This window comes from Apaloderma vittatum, unplaced genomic scaffold (assembly GCF_000703405.1).
Source record: "Apaloderma vittatum isolate BGI_N311 unplaced genomic scaffold, ASM70340v1 scaffold15513, whole genome shotgun sequence".
Classification (NCBI taxonomy): Eukaryota; Metazoa; Chordata; class Aves; order Trogoniformes; family Trogonidae; genus Apaloderma; species Apaloderma vittatum.
In genome coordinates, this window is record NW_009708763.1 from 1 (window position 1) to 15,023 (window position 15,023).

At 40.4% G+C, this 15,023-nt stretch overlaps 1 protein-coding gene across 1 annotated transcript; it reads left to right on the forward strand.

Annotated features, from left to right (window-relative positions):
* Positions 1-360: 360 nt before the first annotated feature.
* On the forward strand, positions 361-14,393 carry LAP3 (leucine aminopeptidase 3; the record flags this gene model as incomplete). The annotated part of the gene is made up of 12 exons (XM_009866679.1): positions 361-476; positions 797-851; positions 2,672-2,777; positions 3,205-3,364; positions 6,425-6,586; positions 7,609-7,767; positions 8,508-8,632; positions 9,984-10,072; positions 11,496-11,598; positions 13,212-13,291; positions 13,972-14,084; positions 14,180-14,393. Coding segments are annotated over 12 exons (1,467 nt in total), but the record flags the coding sequence as incomplete, so codon positions are not given.
* Positions 14,394-15,023: the final 630 nt, after the last annotated feature.

Genomic DNA, 15,023 nt, shown 5'->3' on the forward strand with positions numbered 1-15,023 from the left:
CCCCGGCACCTCGGCGCCCCGCCGAGGGCCTCCCTGCGTTCCTGCGGGACGCACCCGGCTGGAGAGCTGCGGGGAGCCCTCCTGAGCTTTCACACGGCAGATTGGAACAACCTTTGCCTAAGCGCCAGCCGAAACTATTATTGTCTCAGTTACAGTATCCCTCCTGTCTTTGTCACGCCTGAAAGTAGTTGCAGTAGTTTGTCCTGGTTTACCAAAGCAGCGCTCTGTGCATCAAGTTAGATGAATCCATACACTGAGACGAATACACCCCAGTAGCTACAGTTTGAGCGGTGTGTGTGCTGCCTGTTAGACAGGGCTCTGCACGTCATGGTGTGTATATTAATTCGTGTCCTTTTCTAGGGTCTTGTTCTGGGAATCTACTCAAGAGAGAAGGATGAAGGTTCTGCCCAATTCACTAGTGCGGGAGATGCTTTCGATAGGCTTGTGTCTGGAAAGCTGAGAGAGCTTCTGTCTGTGTAAGTGCGTGGCAACTTCTGAATGGGTTAAAGTACCTGCAGACACCAATAAGAATGATTTATATTTTTTTATCGTTATTAGTGTTTGTATCCATAGCACTTCTTGGACTGGTATTTGCTTCTACTGGGGAGCTCCTGGGGAAAAACCAAGCACTGAGGAAACGCAGAATATTCACGGGAGAATTTTCTGAGAATCAGCACTGAGCCAAGTGTCCCAGTGCAGTGCTGAGGAGCGCTGTGTGGTGGTGGAGTGGACGTAGCACCATAAGATTTATCACCCATAAAGACTTTTTTACTGAAAGAATTTTCCTGTGTCCTAGGTGTGGGCCACCTTTGAAGAAAGGCAAAACACGCATATTCCATGGTTTGCACCAGGTATGAACTTTGAATTTTCATGTGGATGTTGATTAATGGGTGAGGTTTGCCCTGACATCTTAAGGCGAGTTCACTGCTGTGCTTGTATGAATGCCTTGCTCTTCCTAACCCCCCTTACACCTCTTGACAAAAGATGTGGCTCTTTTTGAAACCCCCTGTTCCACACTCCCTGCATTTACATGGCCTTTTGCACAGCCACGTTCTCCCTTACCTGTGAGAAGAGATCTGCTCCAGGGGTGGGGTGCTCTGAATAGCTGCTTATTGAATGAGCTGAAGCACAGTGGTTTTGGATCAGTTTTGGATCTTCTAGTGTGCCTCCCTTGTTCAGGAGGAGCGAGTGCACGAGCGTGTACTGATTCATGCAAAGACTTTCCAGGCATGATGGTTCTAACGCAAGATGTTGTCCCATCATAGGCTTTAATCAGAATTTTTTCAAGTCCTGTTCTTGAAAACAAGATATGGAACTGTTCTTCAAGCTTGACTTTTGGCTGCACAGACATGATATAGCACAGCGGTGTGAGATGAGGATTTACCTGCTTAAAGTTAGGCTTCTGAAGCCCTTTGAGAAGCCCTCATACCTCTAATGCACCTACACGGAGCTGGCAAATGCAGTACAATTTGTGCCTTTTCGGAATAGTACTGAGAAGCTAGGCAGACATATAACTCGACACTAGGTGTCCCTGTCTAAGTAACCCTACCCTAAGTAACTGAATCTTACTCTAGGGATATTGAAATGATTTTAAATAAATCAATTTGTAGTGAGTATTGCCTGCCCTGTATAAATTCCCATGCAGATACCTCAGAGAGGTGGCGGTGGACTCGGTAGACAGGCTTTCAGAAATTCCGTGGAAGTTGAGTACGCTGAAGGTCCCGTTATCCCTGTCCTGTACACAGAATGGCCTCTGAAGCGAGTAGCAAATACCTGCAAGACAAAGTGGTAGAATTTGGGCTTCCACACTCTTCTAACTATGTAAAATAGTGATAACTAAAAAATGTTCACTTGAATACTGATCTTCTGGAAAGGTAACACTGGTTTCAACATCTTATGGATTAAAAGACTTTACTATGGTGTAGCAGTTTGAAAGCTGATTGTTAGAATCTGACAGAGCAGCTCTTTCTGATGGAAGGGAAAGCCTGAGATTAACCTAATTTTTCTTTAGAGCTATGGGAAATCTGTTCACATATATAACTTTGAGTTTTACACAAATTGGACTTAATTCTTACAAGGCTTCTTCAGTCTTTGTTATTTCTTTTTTTGCCTTCTGCTTGCAGCTTATAAGGCGAGAATTTAGTCTGCTGTGCTGCATTGCTTTCCCAAGTTCTCGAGCTGTGTACCTCTGTGCAGATTTGGTTTGTTAACCAGCAAATCATCCCAGCTCAGCTCCCGAGCTGAGCTGATAGTCTTAACCTTTGAAGTGATTTTTATTTCCTTGAACATAGTACTGTGCCGAAAAAGGTGACGCTTCTCCAGCTCAGTTCTGGCCTTTGTTGCAGCTGGAAAGCTGGGTCTGCTTTCAGAGGACTCTTAAGCTTGCCCTTAGAAGGATCAAGTTTGCTCTGTGTTGAGTGTAAAGCCGTATCTGCTGCGATACATGTAATTAACTGGACAACAGAACAACCGGTTGCATGCCTGTGGGAAATGAGTGGGTGTGCAAGACCTTGGCACCATACTGGCGCTCTTAATGAAGAAACACAATGCAGAGAAAGCACTGACTGCATTTTAATGCTGTGCTTGGTTGGATTTGGAAAGTAAGGTCTTTTTAACCTACTGTGGCTGAAACAATAAGGAGAGTGAATCCATTTGTGTTGGCTTCATCTAGGACTTCCCAAGTGTGGTTGTAGTTGGCTTGGGTAAGAAGAATGCTGGAATAAATGACCAAGAAAACTGGAATGAAGACAAAGAAAATATCCGTGCAGCTATTGCAGGTTAATGGTTTTTAAATTTTCTTGAGCTTTTTGTGTATAAAACTATTGCAGTGGTGCAGCATGTTCTATTTTTGAGGAATGATTTTGTTTCTGAAATGCAAAACCTACTGCATGGTGTGGTAAATATGTTTACTTGTGACTGATACTCATGTAAATTTGTCCTTAGTCAGGAAGGAGTTGTAGGGCATGTAAATCAATCTGCTGACAGTTAACTGAAGTTATTTATATCAAATAACTTTCCTAAACAGTGTGATATTGAAAAAGCGCTTGTTTAAATACTATTTTGAAGCTTGAGAACATCACCAATTCACTTTATGCTCACATAGTTAAGTATGCACATATATTTACTTTTGCTGCTTAGTTTCTAAAAGATATTTTGCTGTTCTGTGCAATACTCAGCCTACTGGTTCTGTACTGTATTTTTCAGTTGGCTGTAGACAGATCCAAGATCTGGAGATCCCTTGTGTTGAAGTAGACCCCTGTGGAGATGCTCAAGCAGCTGCAGAAGGCGCTGTCCTTGGATTGCATGAATACAATGAACTGAAGCAAAAGAAGAAACCTCTAGTTACTCCTCAGCTTCATGGAAGGTGATGGCAAAAGGAAAGCTTGCCTATTTATTTATCTGTATGTGAATATATTTATAAAATTCTGTGCATGTTGTGCCTGAGAAAAACATAAGACTGAAAGAATAATGGTAGCAGCAATATCCCTCTTAACTGCTCCTACTGCATTATATTTTCTGAAGTATTTCACATCTCAAGTATATTTTTAAGTGTTTGCTCTATATACTTTGTAAGTATGCCATGTTTGTAGGTTATGGGGAAATAAATACCAGTGCAGTGAAAAGAAGGCCCATGATAAAAATTTAAATAAGTAAATAATAGTGATTTAAAAGGACTTCTGTGGGTATTGTGTGCCAAAATTGTGGAGCAGAGGTATTTCAAATTCCATAAATGAACAAATCTTTTTGAGAATCAGGAAATGCTAATTGACACATACCATAATGGGTATGTTTTATGTAGTTAATTCGCTGTATTTTCATTCACAGAGTGTAATGCAAGAAGAGAAGCTTGAGTGCTTCTGGTCTCTAAACAGACAACACTGTTACCTGAGAGCAGAAAGTAGTATCAGAGCTTTTGGTTCCAGAACAGAGTTTTATTAATCCCCTTTTACTCTATCAGAGTGGACTCTGGGCCTTCTATATAGGATATTTTGTCATGTAGAGAGGAATTATTTCCCATATACAGAAACAAGTCCTTCCGTATGAGGACGTTGGTGAAATAAAATAAAGGCCTCTCAGTTTAAGCATGTTTTGATAAGGTACATGCAGCACTCTTCCCATTTTGTAACAACAGCATATAGTTGGGGAGCTGATCACATTTACACTAAACAAATACTTCCTGAAAACATAGATGGTCTTATGACACCAGAAGATACTTTTGTATATAATAATTTATGTTGAAAAGGACATCTGGAGGTCACCTAGTGCAGCTCCAACTTGGATAAGAGATAACCTGGAAGCTACATACAACTTTAAAGCTCAATCAGGTTGATCAGGCCTCTGTCTCATCCAGTTTTGAATATCTCCTGTGATGGAAATTGTACAACCTCACTGGGCCATCTATGCCAGTGCTTAATTGCAGTCATGGTGAATGTTTGTTTTTTTTTCCTTTATGTCCTATTGCAGTTTCTCATGTTGAATCTTGAGACCATAGTCTCTTACCCTCTTATTGTGCAGCTCTGAGATGTGTCTGTCTTCAGACAAACTCCCGCTTAGGGACTCTCCTTTGGAATTTCTCCAGTTTATCGGTGTTTGGTTTGTATTCAGAAACTTAGAAGTGGATGTAGCCTCGCAAATGCCGAGGAGGTAAATAAGTATTTCCCCTAACATGCTGGCTATGCTCTTATCCAAACATGTACATGGTTGGCCTTTGTCACCGCAGTAATATGCTGCTTACTTCTTCTATTCAATGTGTCCACCAGGATCCCTGCATTCTCTTCTGCAGCATTGCTTTCTCCCTAGTCAGTGCCCAGCCTGACTGTTGCACAGAGCTGTCCTGTCTCAGGTACAGGACTTTACACCAGTCTTTGCTAAATTTCACGGTGTTCCACTTGTTCCGTTCCTCCAGCTCGGCCTGGCCCCTAGGAATGGTGGCCCTCCCCTCCTCGTTTCAGCCCCTCCCTGCAATGTTATGTTGTCCATGAGCTTCTGAAGGTACATGTCGTTGTCCAAGTTGTTGATGAAGGTACTAGCCTCAGTATCAACCCTTGAGGAATGCCATGCATAGCTAACTGCCAGCTGAACTGTTCAGCTGGTACCTGCTATGTTCTGAGCCCAACAATTCTTCCAGGTTTTCACCCCTTTTGTAGTCTACCCCTGCAGTTCATGTTTTCTCAATTTGTCTGCCAGGATTCTACATGATGATCTTGTTAAAAGCCAAAGTCCTCTGTGCCCACCCTTTCATCACATAAATCAAGTTGCTCAGGCATGATTTTCTCTGCATAAATCTGTAACGACTGTTCCCAGTGACCATTTTGTCCTTTATGTACCTGGAAATGGCTTCCAAGATTACTTTCCGAATAAACTTGTAGCGGATTAGTCTAGGGTAACTGGTTGTAGTTCCCCATATACTTCTTGCTATTCTTAAATATGTGAACTTGTCCTTTTCCAATCATCAGGGACCACATTCAGTGACTGTGACCTTTCAAACTGAAAGAGGCCAGGCTTGCCATGATGGCAGACAGCCCCCTGAGCGCTATCAGATAGATCCTGCGTGCTACCGAGGACTTGTGTACGTCTGCTTTCCTTAAGCAGTCCTAAGTGTATCCTCCTCTGCGTAGGTAGGACTGTTCTTCCCCACATCTTGTTACTAAGCACAAGGAATTGGGGAGTCTGGAAGCAGACTTTAATAGTTATTAAGCCTGAAGTAAAGCAGGCATTGAGAACATCAGTCTTCTCTGTTCATCAGGTTGTCTGCCCCATTTAGCAAGGGGACAGCATTATTCTACTTTGCAATACCTTTTAAAGGAACAAGTCTTTCAGTTCTGTCTCAGTAAAATAAGAGATTTTTATACTGCTTATGTTGCAAAGTAACCAGAGAGACATCCCTGTCTCCTATGCACGTAGCTTTTTGAAAGTTTGCTCTGTCATTTGTTAGTGAAATGTGTTAGTGCACTGTGAAATGAGATCCAAATTCCACTCTTACCACATAATCCTGCTTCAGGAAAGTGAAAAGCAGAATTGGAGGCTTTATATGGTAAATAAAAACTTTTGGGGCTGTTAACAATTAATGTGATTACAAATTTTGTATGTAGTATTAAACCTTGTGGTTAAGGATTTAAGCCAGTCTCTGACCAGAAAGGATTAGGACAGGACCTAATGTATTCGACAGGTAATCTTACATCTGTCTGCTCTAGGATTCTTTTAGCTTTCTGGGAAGCATTTGGCACTGACTAGAGCCAGAGGTGTGCTGCTAAACTGGATGCACCTTCGATCTCATACTAAATTACTTGTAGCAAGATTGCTATGACATGCTTAATTGCCCCAAATTAGGGATTCCTCATTTTCAAAGAGGAGAAAACAGATAGATGCTGACAACATCTTTTGCAAATGTTTATGATCCTGATTATTGTATGGTTTTGCTTAGCGTTGGAAGTGAAGCCTGGCAAAAAGGTGTTATCTACGCTGAGGGTCAGAACCTCGCTCGATACCTTATGGAGGCTCCAGCTAATCATGTGACTCCGATCAAATTTGCCGAACATATTGAACAGAAGCTCAGAAGTTTCAGCAATGTGAAGGTCCACATAAGGTAAATTCCACTGAAATGATTCCTCTGTAGGGTAAGATAACCTTCCAGGTTAAAATTAAAATTTGCAGCTGGCTGTCATTTTGACTCTGCTACTTGAAATGCCAAAGGCAAGGGAAGTGTTAGGCAAAAAGGTCTGAGGGGTGCCCAGACTGCAAGCTGCTCTCACTATTAGAAGGTAATCTTCTAGTTTGCAGAGTAAGCACGATTCTATGACCCAGTAAAATCATTAGCTGCCAAGTAGTCATGCAGTCAGTTACTGTTTAATTAACACTTGTGCTGTGAAAGGAAGCCTGATGAAGACTTTATGAATAGAGGGCAAGTACTAGGTACCTTTTTTTTTTTTTTAATACCTTTTGTTTTCTTCCCAAGTGAGGAAGAAAACATACATACCTTTGTGGGTTTTTTTTGTTTGGATGTGATAATTAAACTTCCTCTATTTATTGCTGTTGTTGTTGGGGTTTTTTAAGCTTTTAAAACTGCTGAGATGGAGCTGTAAAAGCCCTTCCAATTGAATTTGAAAAGCTAATGCTCAATTTCTAGTTACTGCCTTTTGGTGGAAATGGGCTGACTGGTTCTGTAAGTGTTGGAGGCTGTTTTGGTGAAAAACCAAAGACTGAGGGAAATCAACTTTACCTGAAGTTAACCATCTTGATATCACAAAGCTACACCATAAACCTGCTGCAATATTGTTACTTCACTTGCCTTCAGAGACTACAGCCTTGTGAAAGTTTAATGTTCCTGATGCAGAATGTGTAGATGAATTTTGGTTTTTTTGTTTGGTTGGAGTTTTTTTACACAAGGCAAAAAAGCCCCAAGCAGCAACTTCTGAGAAAGTATTTTTCTGTTTCACGAGAAAAAGTAATAATGGTTGGTTTTAAATGACAGTTTCCAGAATAAGTAAAATGAAATTAATAGTTTGTGCACAAACCTTCAAGAATTGTGACCTCTTAAAAACAAACAAAATCACCTTGGCCTAGGTGGCCAATACAAAAAAATAATAATAATACATATTTCTATTCCAGACCTGAATCTTGGATAGCAACAGAACAGATGGGAGCATTCCTGAGTGTAGCTAAGGGTTCGGCTGAACCTCCCATCTTTTTGGAGATTCACTATTCAGGTGGTGCTAATGCGAATGACTCCCCCTTGGTATTTGTAGGAAAAGGAGTCACATTTGACAGGTATGTATGCTAATAGTTTAATGACTAGAGGGGGAGAAGTGCCTTCCTGCTGTTCATGTTCAACGAGGAGATCCTTCTTCATGGCTCAGCCCATTTTGCAATGTCATTCCAGTGAACTTGCCTTAGAGAGTAAATTGTCTTAAGGAGAAGACAAGCTTGAGTGGTTGGACAAAGTAGAACTTGATATGCCCTGGTCTTTTTAGAGGAAAATCAAAGGCGGAAGAAAACAAAGAATCTGTTATTTTTATTTTTTTTTTGACTTGAGCAAACCTCTGAGTAAAGAAATTACATTTTTAGAATTGCAGTCTGTGACTGGACATCTAGATTGTGCTTGAGGAAACAGAAAATACTTCATTCTTTGCATCCATTCCTTCTAACTGCTTTGCAGGTCACATTACTGAAGTATTTATCAGTCTCTTCCACGTGCTGACTTTACAAGTGTACTGTTTTGTTCTTCTTTTGTGCTCTTCTGCTGTTCTGAAGAGCATTGAGTTAGGATACAGCAGATGACCTGCATCCTAATTACAAGGAAATAACTAAGGGACATATTTTTATCTGAAATGAAAACCCAGATACCTTGCTTTCAGGATGCTTACCAGGGTGTTGCAGGAATATTTGAAAACAACGCTAGCATTTGCTGTTATTTGGTGATAAAACATACTGATGGCCAGAATATTATAAATACATGGAACATCAGATTCCTCCTACATGTTGGATGATACTTGTGCTTTTTCTTCCAGTGGAGGCATTTCCCTGAAGCCATCATCGGGTATGGATGCGATGAGAGCGGATATGGGAGGGGCAGCAACTGTCTGTTCAGCCATTGTGACAGCAGCAGCTTTAAATCTCCCTCTTAACATAATTGGTACGTGTGTTTGTGTGAAGAGTCCAAAAATCGTAATTTTACAAGATTTCATTTGGACAGTAATTTTCTAGTATCAGGAGTTGTAGGGATCTCATAGAAAAGTCATGAACTCTTGCAGACCTGTTTCTCTTACTCCCTTGCTCAGCCTTTCTTGCATTTTTACTCAGCAAAAAATTAATAGACTTGCTTGAATGAAATATTGCAACACCAAATTAAAATTCTGAAGGTGTGCTTTTTAGATTTTAGGAGAGAAATTATTGTCAATGAACTTGTTTTCAACAAGTTTTTCAGAAGTCATGATCCTTCATTTAAAGAAGGAATCTTGATGTCTACAAGCAATTAAAAATGAAGAGGAGTTACCTGAGTTACTTCCATGAGCGTTTGCAACAGCTGAAGAGGGAGGGCTGAGCTCTTGCTTCCTTCGGTGAATAAACAAACCAAACCAGTCTGCTGATACTCTTTTTAAGAACAAGTAATGGTTATATTTTCTGCAGAAACGTTGCACAGCTAAAGTTAAATGAGCTGATTCAGGAATCGTGGCAAAGCCAATCGGTGATAACATGTAATCCATTCTAGGAGAAGTTTTGTGTTTGAAAACCTTGACCTTAGGACCTAATCTAGTATATTAGTGACTTTTATGCTTCAACCAGTAGAGGGCAGGGAACCACATCCTGACGGCCGCCTTTACTTCAGCCTGAGCAGTGGGAAGGGCTGAATCAGTGGAGCCAAAGTCTTGTGTACGTAATTCCAGAAGTCACACGACTCTGCCAGGAGCAGTTTTTTCTTAGGAATGGTGGAGTGCCTTTCATCTCATTATCCCATTTGTAGTTGAAATTTTGATGCTGACCCCCTTTTTTTTTGCTAATCTCTATTTGCTCTTCTTGCGGTTGGAGTTCTGTAGGCAGTCCTTGGACCTCTCTTGACATTACACAGGGTTTATTTACAATGAGCAGAGCTTGAATGGCTTGGAGTGTTAATTGGAAAAGTTTTTAATTTCAGAAAGAAAGAAATCCCTTTATATGTAACTAATTATTCCTATATGGAAAACAAAAGATGGTATTTGTTATTCCTCTGATCTCACTCGTCTTGGCATAAAGTAGAAGTAAATCCTAGTGGTAGAATGGTGTAAGAGAGAGACTGTGGTGGTGCAACATGCAGAGAAATTTTCCCGATAGTAAACTGGACTATCTGTTTTTCAATAACCAGGAAAATTTGGATTTTGAGCATGAATTCAAGATGAGAACAGTACTGTTTCCTTAAAGAGGTGTTTGTGTTTTCTCCTAAGCATTTTTTTCTACATTTTTTTCTGAGAAAGAAACTAGTCATGTGCTTTTTTCTTTTTCTCCTTGAGGTTTGGCACCCCTCTGTGAAAATATGCCCAGTGGTAAGGCAAACAAGCCTGGGGATGTCGTTAGAGCCAAGAATGGAAAAACAATACAGGTATGCATGTGAAACTTGGATTTCAAGTACTTTTAGTAAATTGGTTTAATCAGTCAAGTTACATGACTGCGGTCAGAGTACATGTTTCAAAAGACCCTTAAAAATATAAGCAGTGCAAATGTGTTGTTTTTAAAAAGTGTGTTATTAATTAGAAATTGGTATTGAATGATTCTTTCAAATATAAATATACATTGAAGAGATTAGACATGTTTTATAAATTGCTAGGAGAAGCTAAAAAGTGTGGTCATTTACTGAACGTGCTAGAAAATCTTGTTGTAGCACAAGAGGTTATTACAGTGCTCATAAATACAGGTTCTCTGACAGAATGAAAAACACGTAAATTGTTACCAGCAGACCCTTCAGGCCACTTCCATGCTATCTGGAGTAAGACATAAGAGTATTAATGGCTGCCGTAACCAAGGCCTTCACCCTACCATGCTGCTGCTTACAATCAGAAATCTCAGTCACAGGGTCTGTTGGTTCAAAGGGGCTTGCCAAGTCAGTACCCAAAACACGTATGTCATATTTAATGCAAACTGTTCCATACTCATCTAACAGAATAAACGGTACTTACTGAAGGTCACTGTGCTGTGGACCTCTGCTTTTGCACAGAAATAAATGGCTTAATCAGTATTTCTCTCCGTCTGGATTTCTGTGATTCTTCCACCTTTCATCTGCTGGGTTCTTCCCCTAAAACTGCATTTGGTCACCCCTCTGCTTTGAGGGAAAAGGCTGGGCACACATTCTCCCACCAAGAAAAAAACTGCAGGAAAGAAATGCTGGTAGCTCAGAGCACATGATGCAGCTAACCTTGCAGAATTTGTTGTGAGTTTTCCCTGAAAGGAAAAGTAGCAAAGGGGCTACTGATTTTTTTTTTTTTTTTTTTTTTTTTTTTTTTAAACAGCACTCTTACCAAAACCATAGATTTGCCAAAGAGAAGGCAGTATAACAGGGAAAGTTTTCCAGGCATGCATCTATGCTTCCTTGTGGTGCCCTCTCCTCCTATTTGGTTTTCGTTGGCCAGATTTCTGTGCTTGCTCTGATGCAGCCCTTGGGATTCCTGGGGCTTTGCTGGCAATAGTAACCAGCGGCCCCTACCCCACTGGGGCACCTCTCCTGCCTCCAGGCTCTTCTGAGGAGCCAGCACCACAGAGGGCCAGCATGCAGAGGAGGTTGCAGTGCGGAAAGGTGACAACCTCATCTACAGATAAGCTCTTATTTTATAAACATAACTGTATATCAATACTGTACTCTTTATTAATTTTTTTTTGTTTGAGGAAATTTTGATCAACTGAAGTTCCTAGTGCCTGTGACAGTTCATCTATAGTCTGACAGTTAAATAAATAGATAATATCTAAGAAATAAGTCATTGAAAGGGATATTTCCAGTGGTTAAACTGTTTTTACTGATTTTGCACCTGAAGGTAGATAACACAGATGCAGAAGGAAGACTGCTGTTAGCTGATGCCCTCTGTTACGCCCACAATTTTAATGCAAGGGCTATTGTGAATGCTGCAACATTAACAGGTAAGCCATCTCCCTTCCCTGCTCATTTTGCAAGTCAGTTCTTTGTTACCCTCCATGTGAACTGGTTGCATTATGTATCTAAAGCCAACCTGAATTTGAAATTAACTGAAATGCTTTTTACATGCTGTACGACACCAGCTAGCAGAGCTTGTGCTCCAGCAGCTTGTACAGCTGCAGCCTGTCTCTAGGACTGGGCAGGGTGCTGGTGCACAGGGCACACACTCAACAGCATAAATGAAGTTGGGCTGGAACTGAGAAGAGCAGGAAAGTCTCTGCAGGCTTTGGTATTTCCCTGCGCTTCAGTTTCTGAGCTCACTCCCGGGGCAGTGTGATGCCGAGATACTGGTGTGGTGGTGAAGGAATCCTGCCAGGTCTGCACAGCACTGGCCGCGCTGCGGCCAAAAGAGCTGCTTTTGTGAATGGCTTCCTGAGCGCCTGAGCTCTGACCGAGCCAGCACCAGTTCCTCCACTGTGCAAGCGAGTTTGGGTTTCCCTGGTTCTAGATAATAGGAGAGTCGTTATCATGGCTGAAGTATCTCTTATTTTATGTGCAGCTTGTGTACTTACAGACGTAATAAAATGTGCTGTAACTGTTCTATCTCCACAGCTGTATATGAAAGAGGTTTTTAAATTTAAATTTAAAGCCAGCGTTGTACGTGCACAAACTGCAGTAACAAGCTGTCATGGGTGAAGTGACTGTAGCTGAAATGAGAGCAAACATGGAAGAGTAGTTCAGGCAGGAGTCTACTGTGTTGCTTAATGAATATGCTAAGCAAAATAATTATCTTTCTGTATATTCTCTATGACTGCTTGTAAGTTATGTCCCATCAGTTTTACAATGCTGTAGAAAATTTCCATAGACAGAAGGGAAGCCAATTTTAAGATCTCTGACTTGAATCAAAGTATTCCCATGTAAAGGCCGTGATAGAAAAAGGAGTTTACTGCAAGCAGGAAAGAGACCTCCTCGAGAAATTTCTTTGGCATATAATTTTGTTAAGCTACTTTATTATTTTTATTTTTTTTTACTCTCACTGAGGATTGAGTGCTGGCATTAGAGAAGCAGTTCTGTGACATGAAATAAATATGTATGTAATCCCTCTGTTTCAGGCATGGTTTAGTGTTTTGATAAGGATTATTTTCACTTAAAGTCAATTCACATATGCTGTGCAAAAATCTATGCAAGTGAAATTTACAAAAGGGAAACTATCAGCTTGAAAATTCTAAGTCTAGAAATTGGAAAAGTCTGCTCATTTTCTATATGGAAACAATAAAATTTAGATTTATTTTTCTTTTAGAAGATAGTTATCGCTGAATAAATTTTGTTAGAAATATTGTGAAGAAACATCAAGCTAAAACCAAAACATCTAGTTGCATGAGATACAGAATATATTTTTTATGAATTCTTTTATCCTATTAGTTTATACAAATGTTTTAAGAACATTTTAAACATTTTAAAAATGCAAGTGTAGTAAAATCTGGAGTTTTTGGAGACTTTAGAAATTACTGGTAATGGGAATTAAAAAAGGAAAGTTCTGTGAGGAGTCAGGGTGCAGAGAAATAGCTCAGTTGCACCTTTGCCTTTGTTGTGTAACGTGAAAGGTGTGCTTCTGCAGGTGCCATGGATGTTGCATTGGGGTCTGCTGCAACTGGAGTGTTCACAAACTCATCTTGGCTTTGGACTCACCTTTTTGAGGTAGGGCATCTGTGTGATTATTAAATCATTATAATCATTCAGTAATTCAGTAGTAGCTGATGCTATTGAAAAGTTAGTGCATTACTGAAAGTCTTGCTTCATGCAAAAGATAGGTTATTACATTTTGAATGGTGTTAGTACTGTATTTAACTGTAAATAATTAGACTATTAGTTACTAACTCTTTATTGAGGTTTAATATCATAGAGCAAACAGCATGCATAGCATCTAAATCTGCATGTTCTGATAACTTACTGCATGTGCATAAGCACTGGGCTACTGACAGTGAGTAGTTCATGTTATAAAGATAATTGATCTTGCTTAACAATGAGACCGAAATTCAGAGAGGCCTTATGAGTGGCTGAAGTGTGATGGCTAAAGGATGTCTCTGAAGGGAAGGATTTGTGTTGGCAAGAAAAACAACAACAACAACAAAATAACCACCCCAAACCAGGCTTATGATTTTTGCCTTTTGACTAAAGTACCTAAAAAGTAGGATTCACTGGCTTTTTTTTACAGTAGATTTCCAAATACCTAGTACTATATTGGGCTGAAGATTTTTAGACTATCAAAGCTAAACAAAAATAAGCATGCACGATACCAGGGCTTATAAATGCAGTGAGATGGGGAGAGGGGGAAGAAAAAGACAAATTTGACAAAAGTATCACTGTTTCTTTTCCAGGCCAGCATTTTGACAGGAGACAGAGTTTGGAGGATGCCTCTTTTTGAACATTACACAAAACAAGTAACAGACTGTCCTCTTGCAGATCTGAGTAACATTGGGAAGTACAGCAGGTAAGATGTACCAATAACCTTCATGTGGTCCTTCGTTTAATGTTTGTGTTGTTGGTGTTGCTGTAGGAACAATACAATTTTTCTGCTTCCCACAGAGCTGGAGGAGCATGCACAGCCGCTGCCTTCCTGAAGGAATTTGTGACTGCCTCTCACTGGGCTCATTTAGATATAGCTGGTGTGATGTCGAATAAAGATGAGGTGCCTTATCTTCGAAAAGGCATGGCAGGGCGGCCTACAAGAACGCTAGTAGAGTTTGCGGCTCGATTAAGTCAAGACAGTCACAATACCAAATAAAATATTTATTCTGAAGTCATGCACTCTGCCTTAAGAAAAAAAATCTGAAAACGTTATTCATAAGTGAATGCCCCAATCATGTTTTCACTATGGCAATGAGCTACACCTGCATTTTATAAATCATTACTTGGGTAAGAATCTCTTTCCTTTGAGACTTGTCAGCCTATATTATGCAGTTTAAAATAAAAAATATTCTGTTTGAATTACTGAGATATTTCGTATCAAAACCTAATGATGGAAAACATCTGACCTCATATTTTATATATAATTATTGCAAACAATGAATCTCTTATTTGGGTGTGTGTTTTGATTGAGGTGTAACAAGGGATGGGAGATCATAGCTGTGCCTCAGGTTTGGGTGTCGCGTACGTGGTGTGAAAGGGAATTCTGCAAAGTTGTCTATAAAAATGTCATTCTAACATTTCCCCTTAGAAAAACTGAAATTGCTGTGGGGCGTGTATTGAGGTAGAAATGAGGCACCATCAGGCTTTTTTAGGCTGTCGCAGTGGGTGTGATGAGCACGGCTTCAGCACGAAATCAGGCCGAGAGGCTCACACGAGTGCCAGCAGCCCCGTGTCCTGTACCTGTTGCACAAAGACTAACGCCTGCAGGTTACCGCTGGGTGGGTTCTGAGGCGGCCGTGCC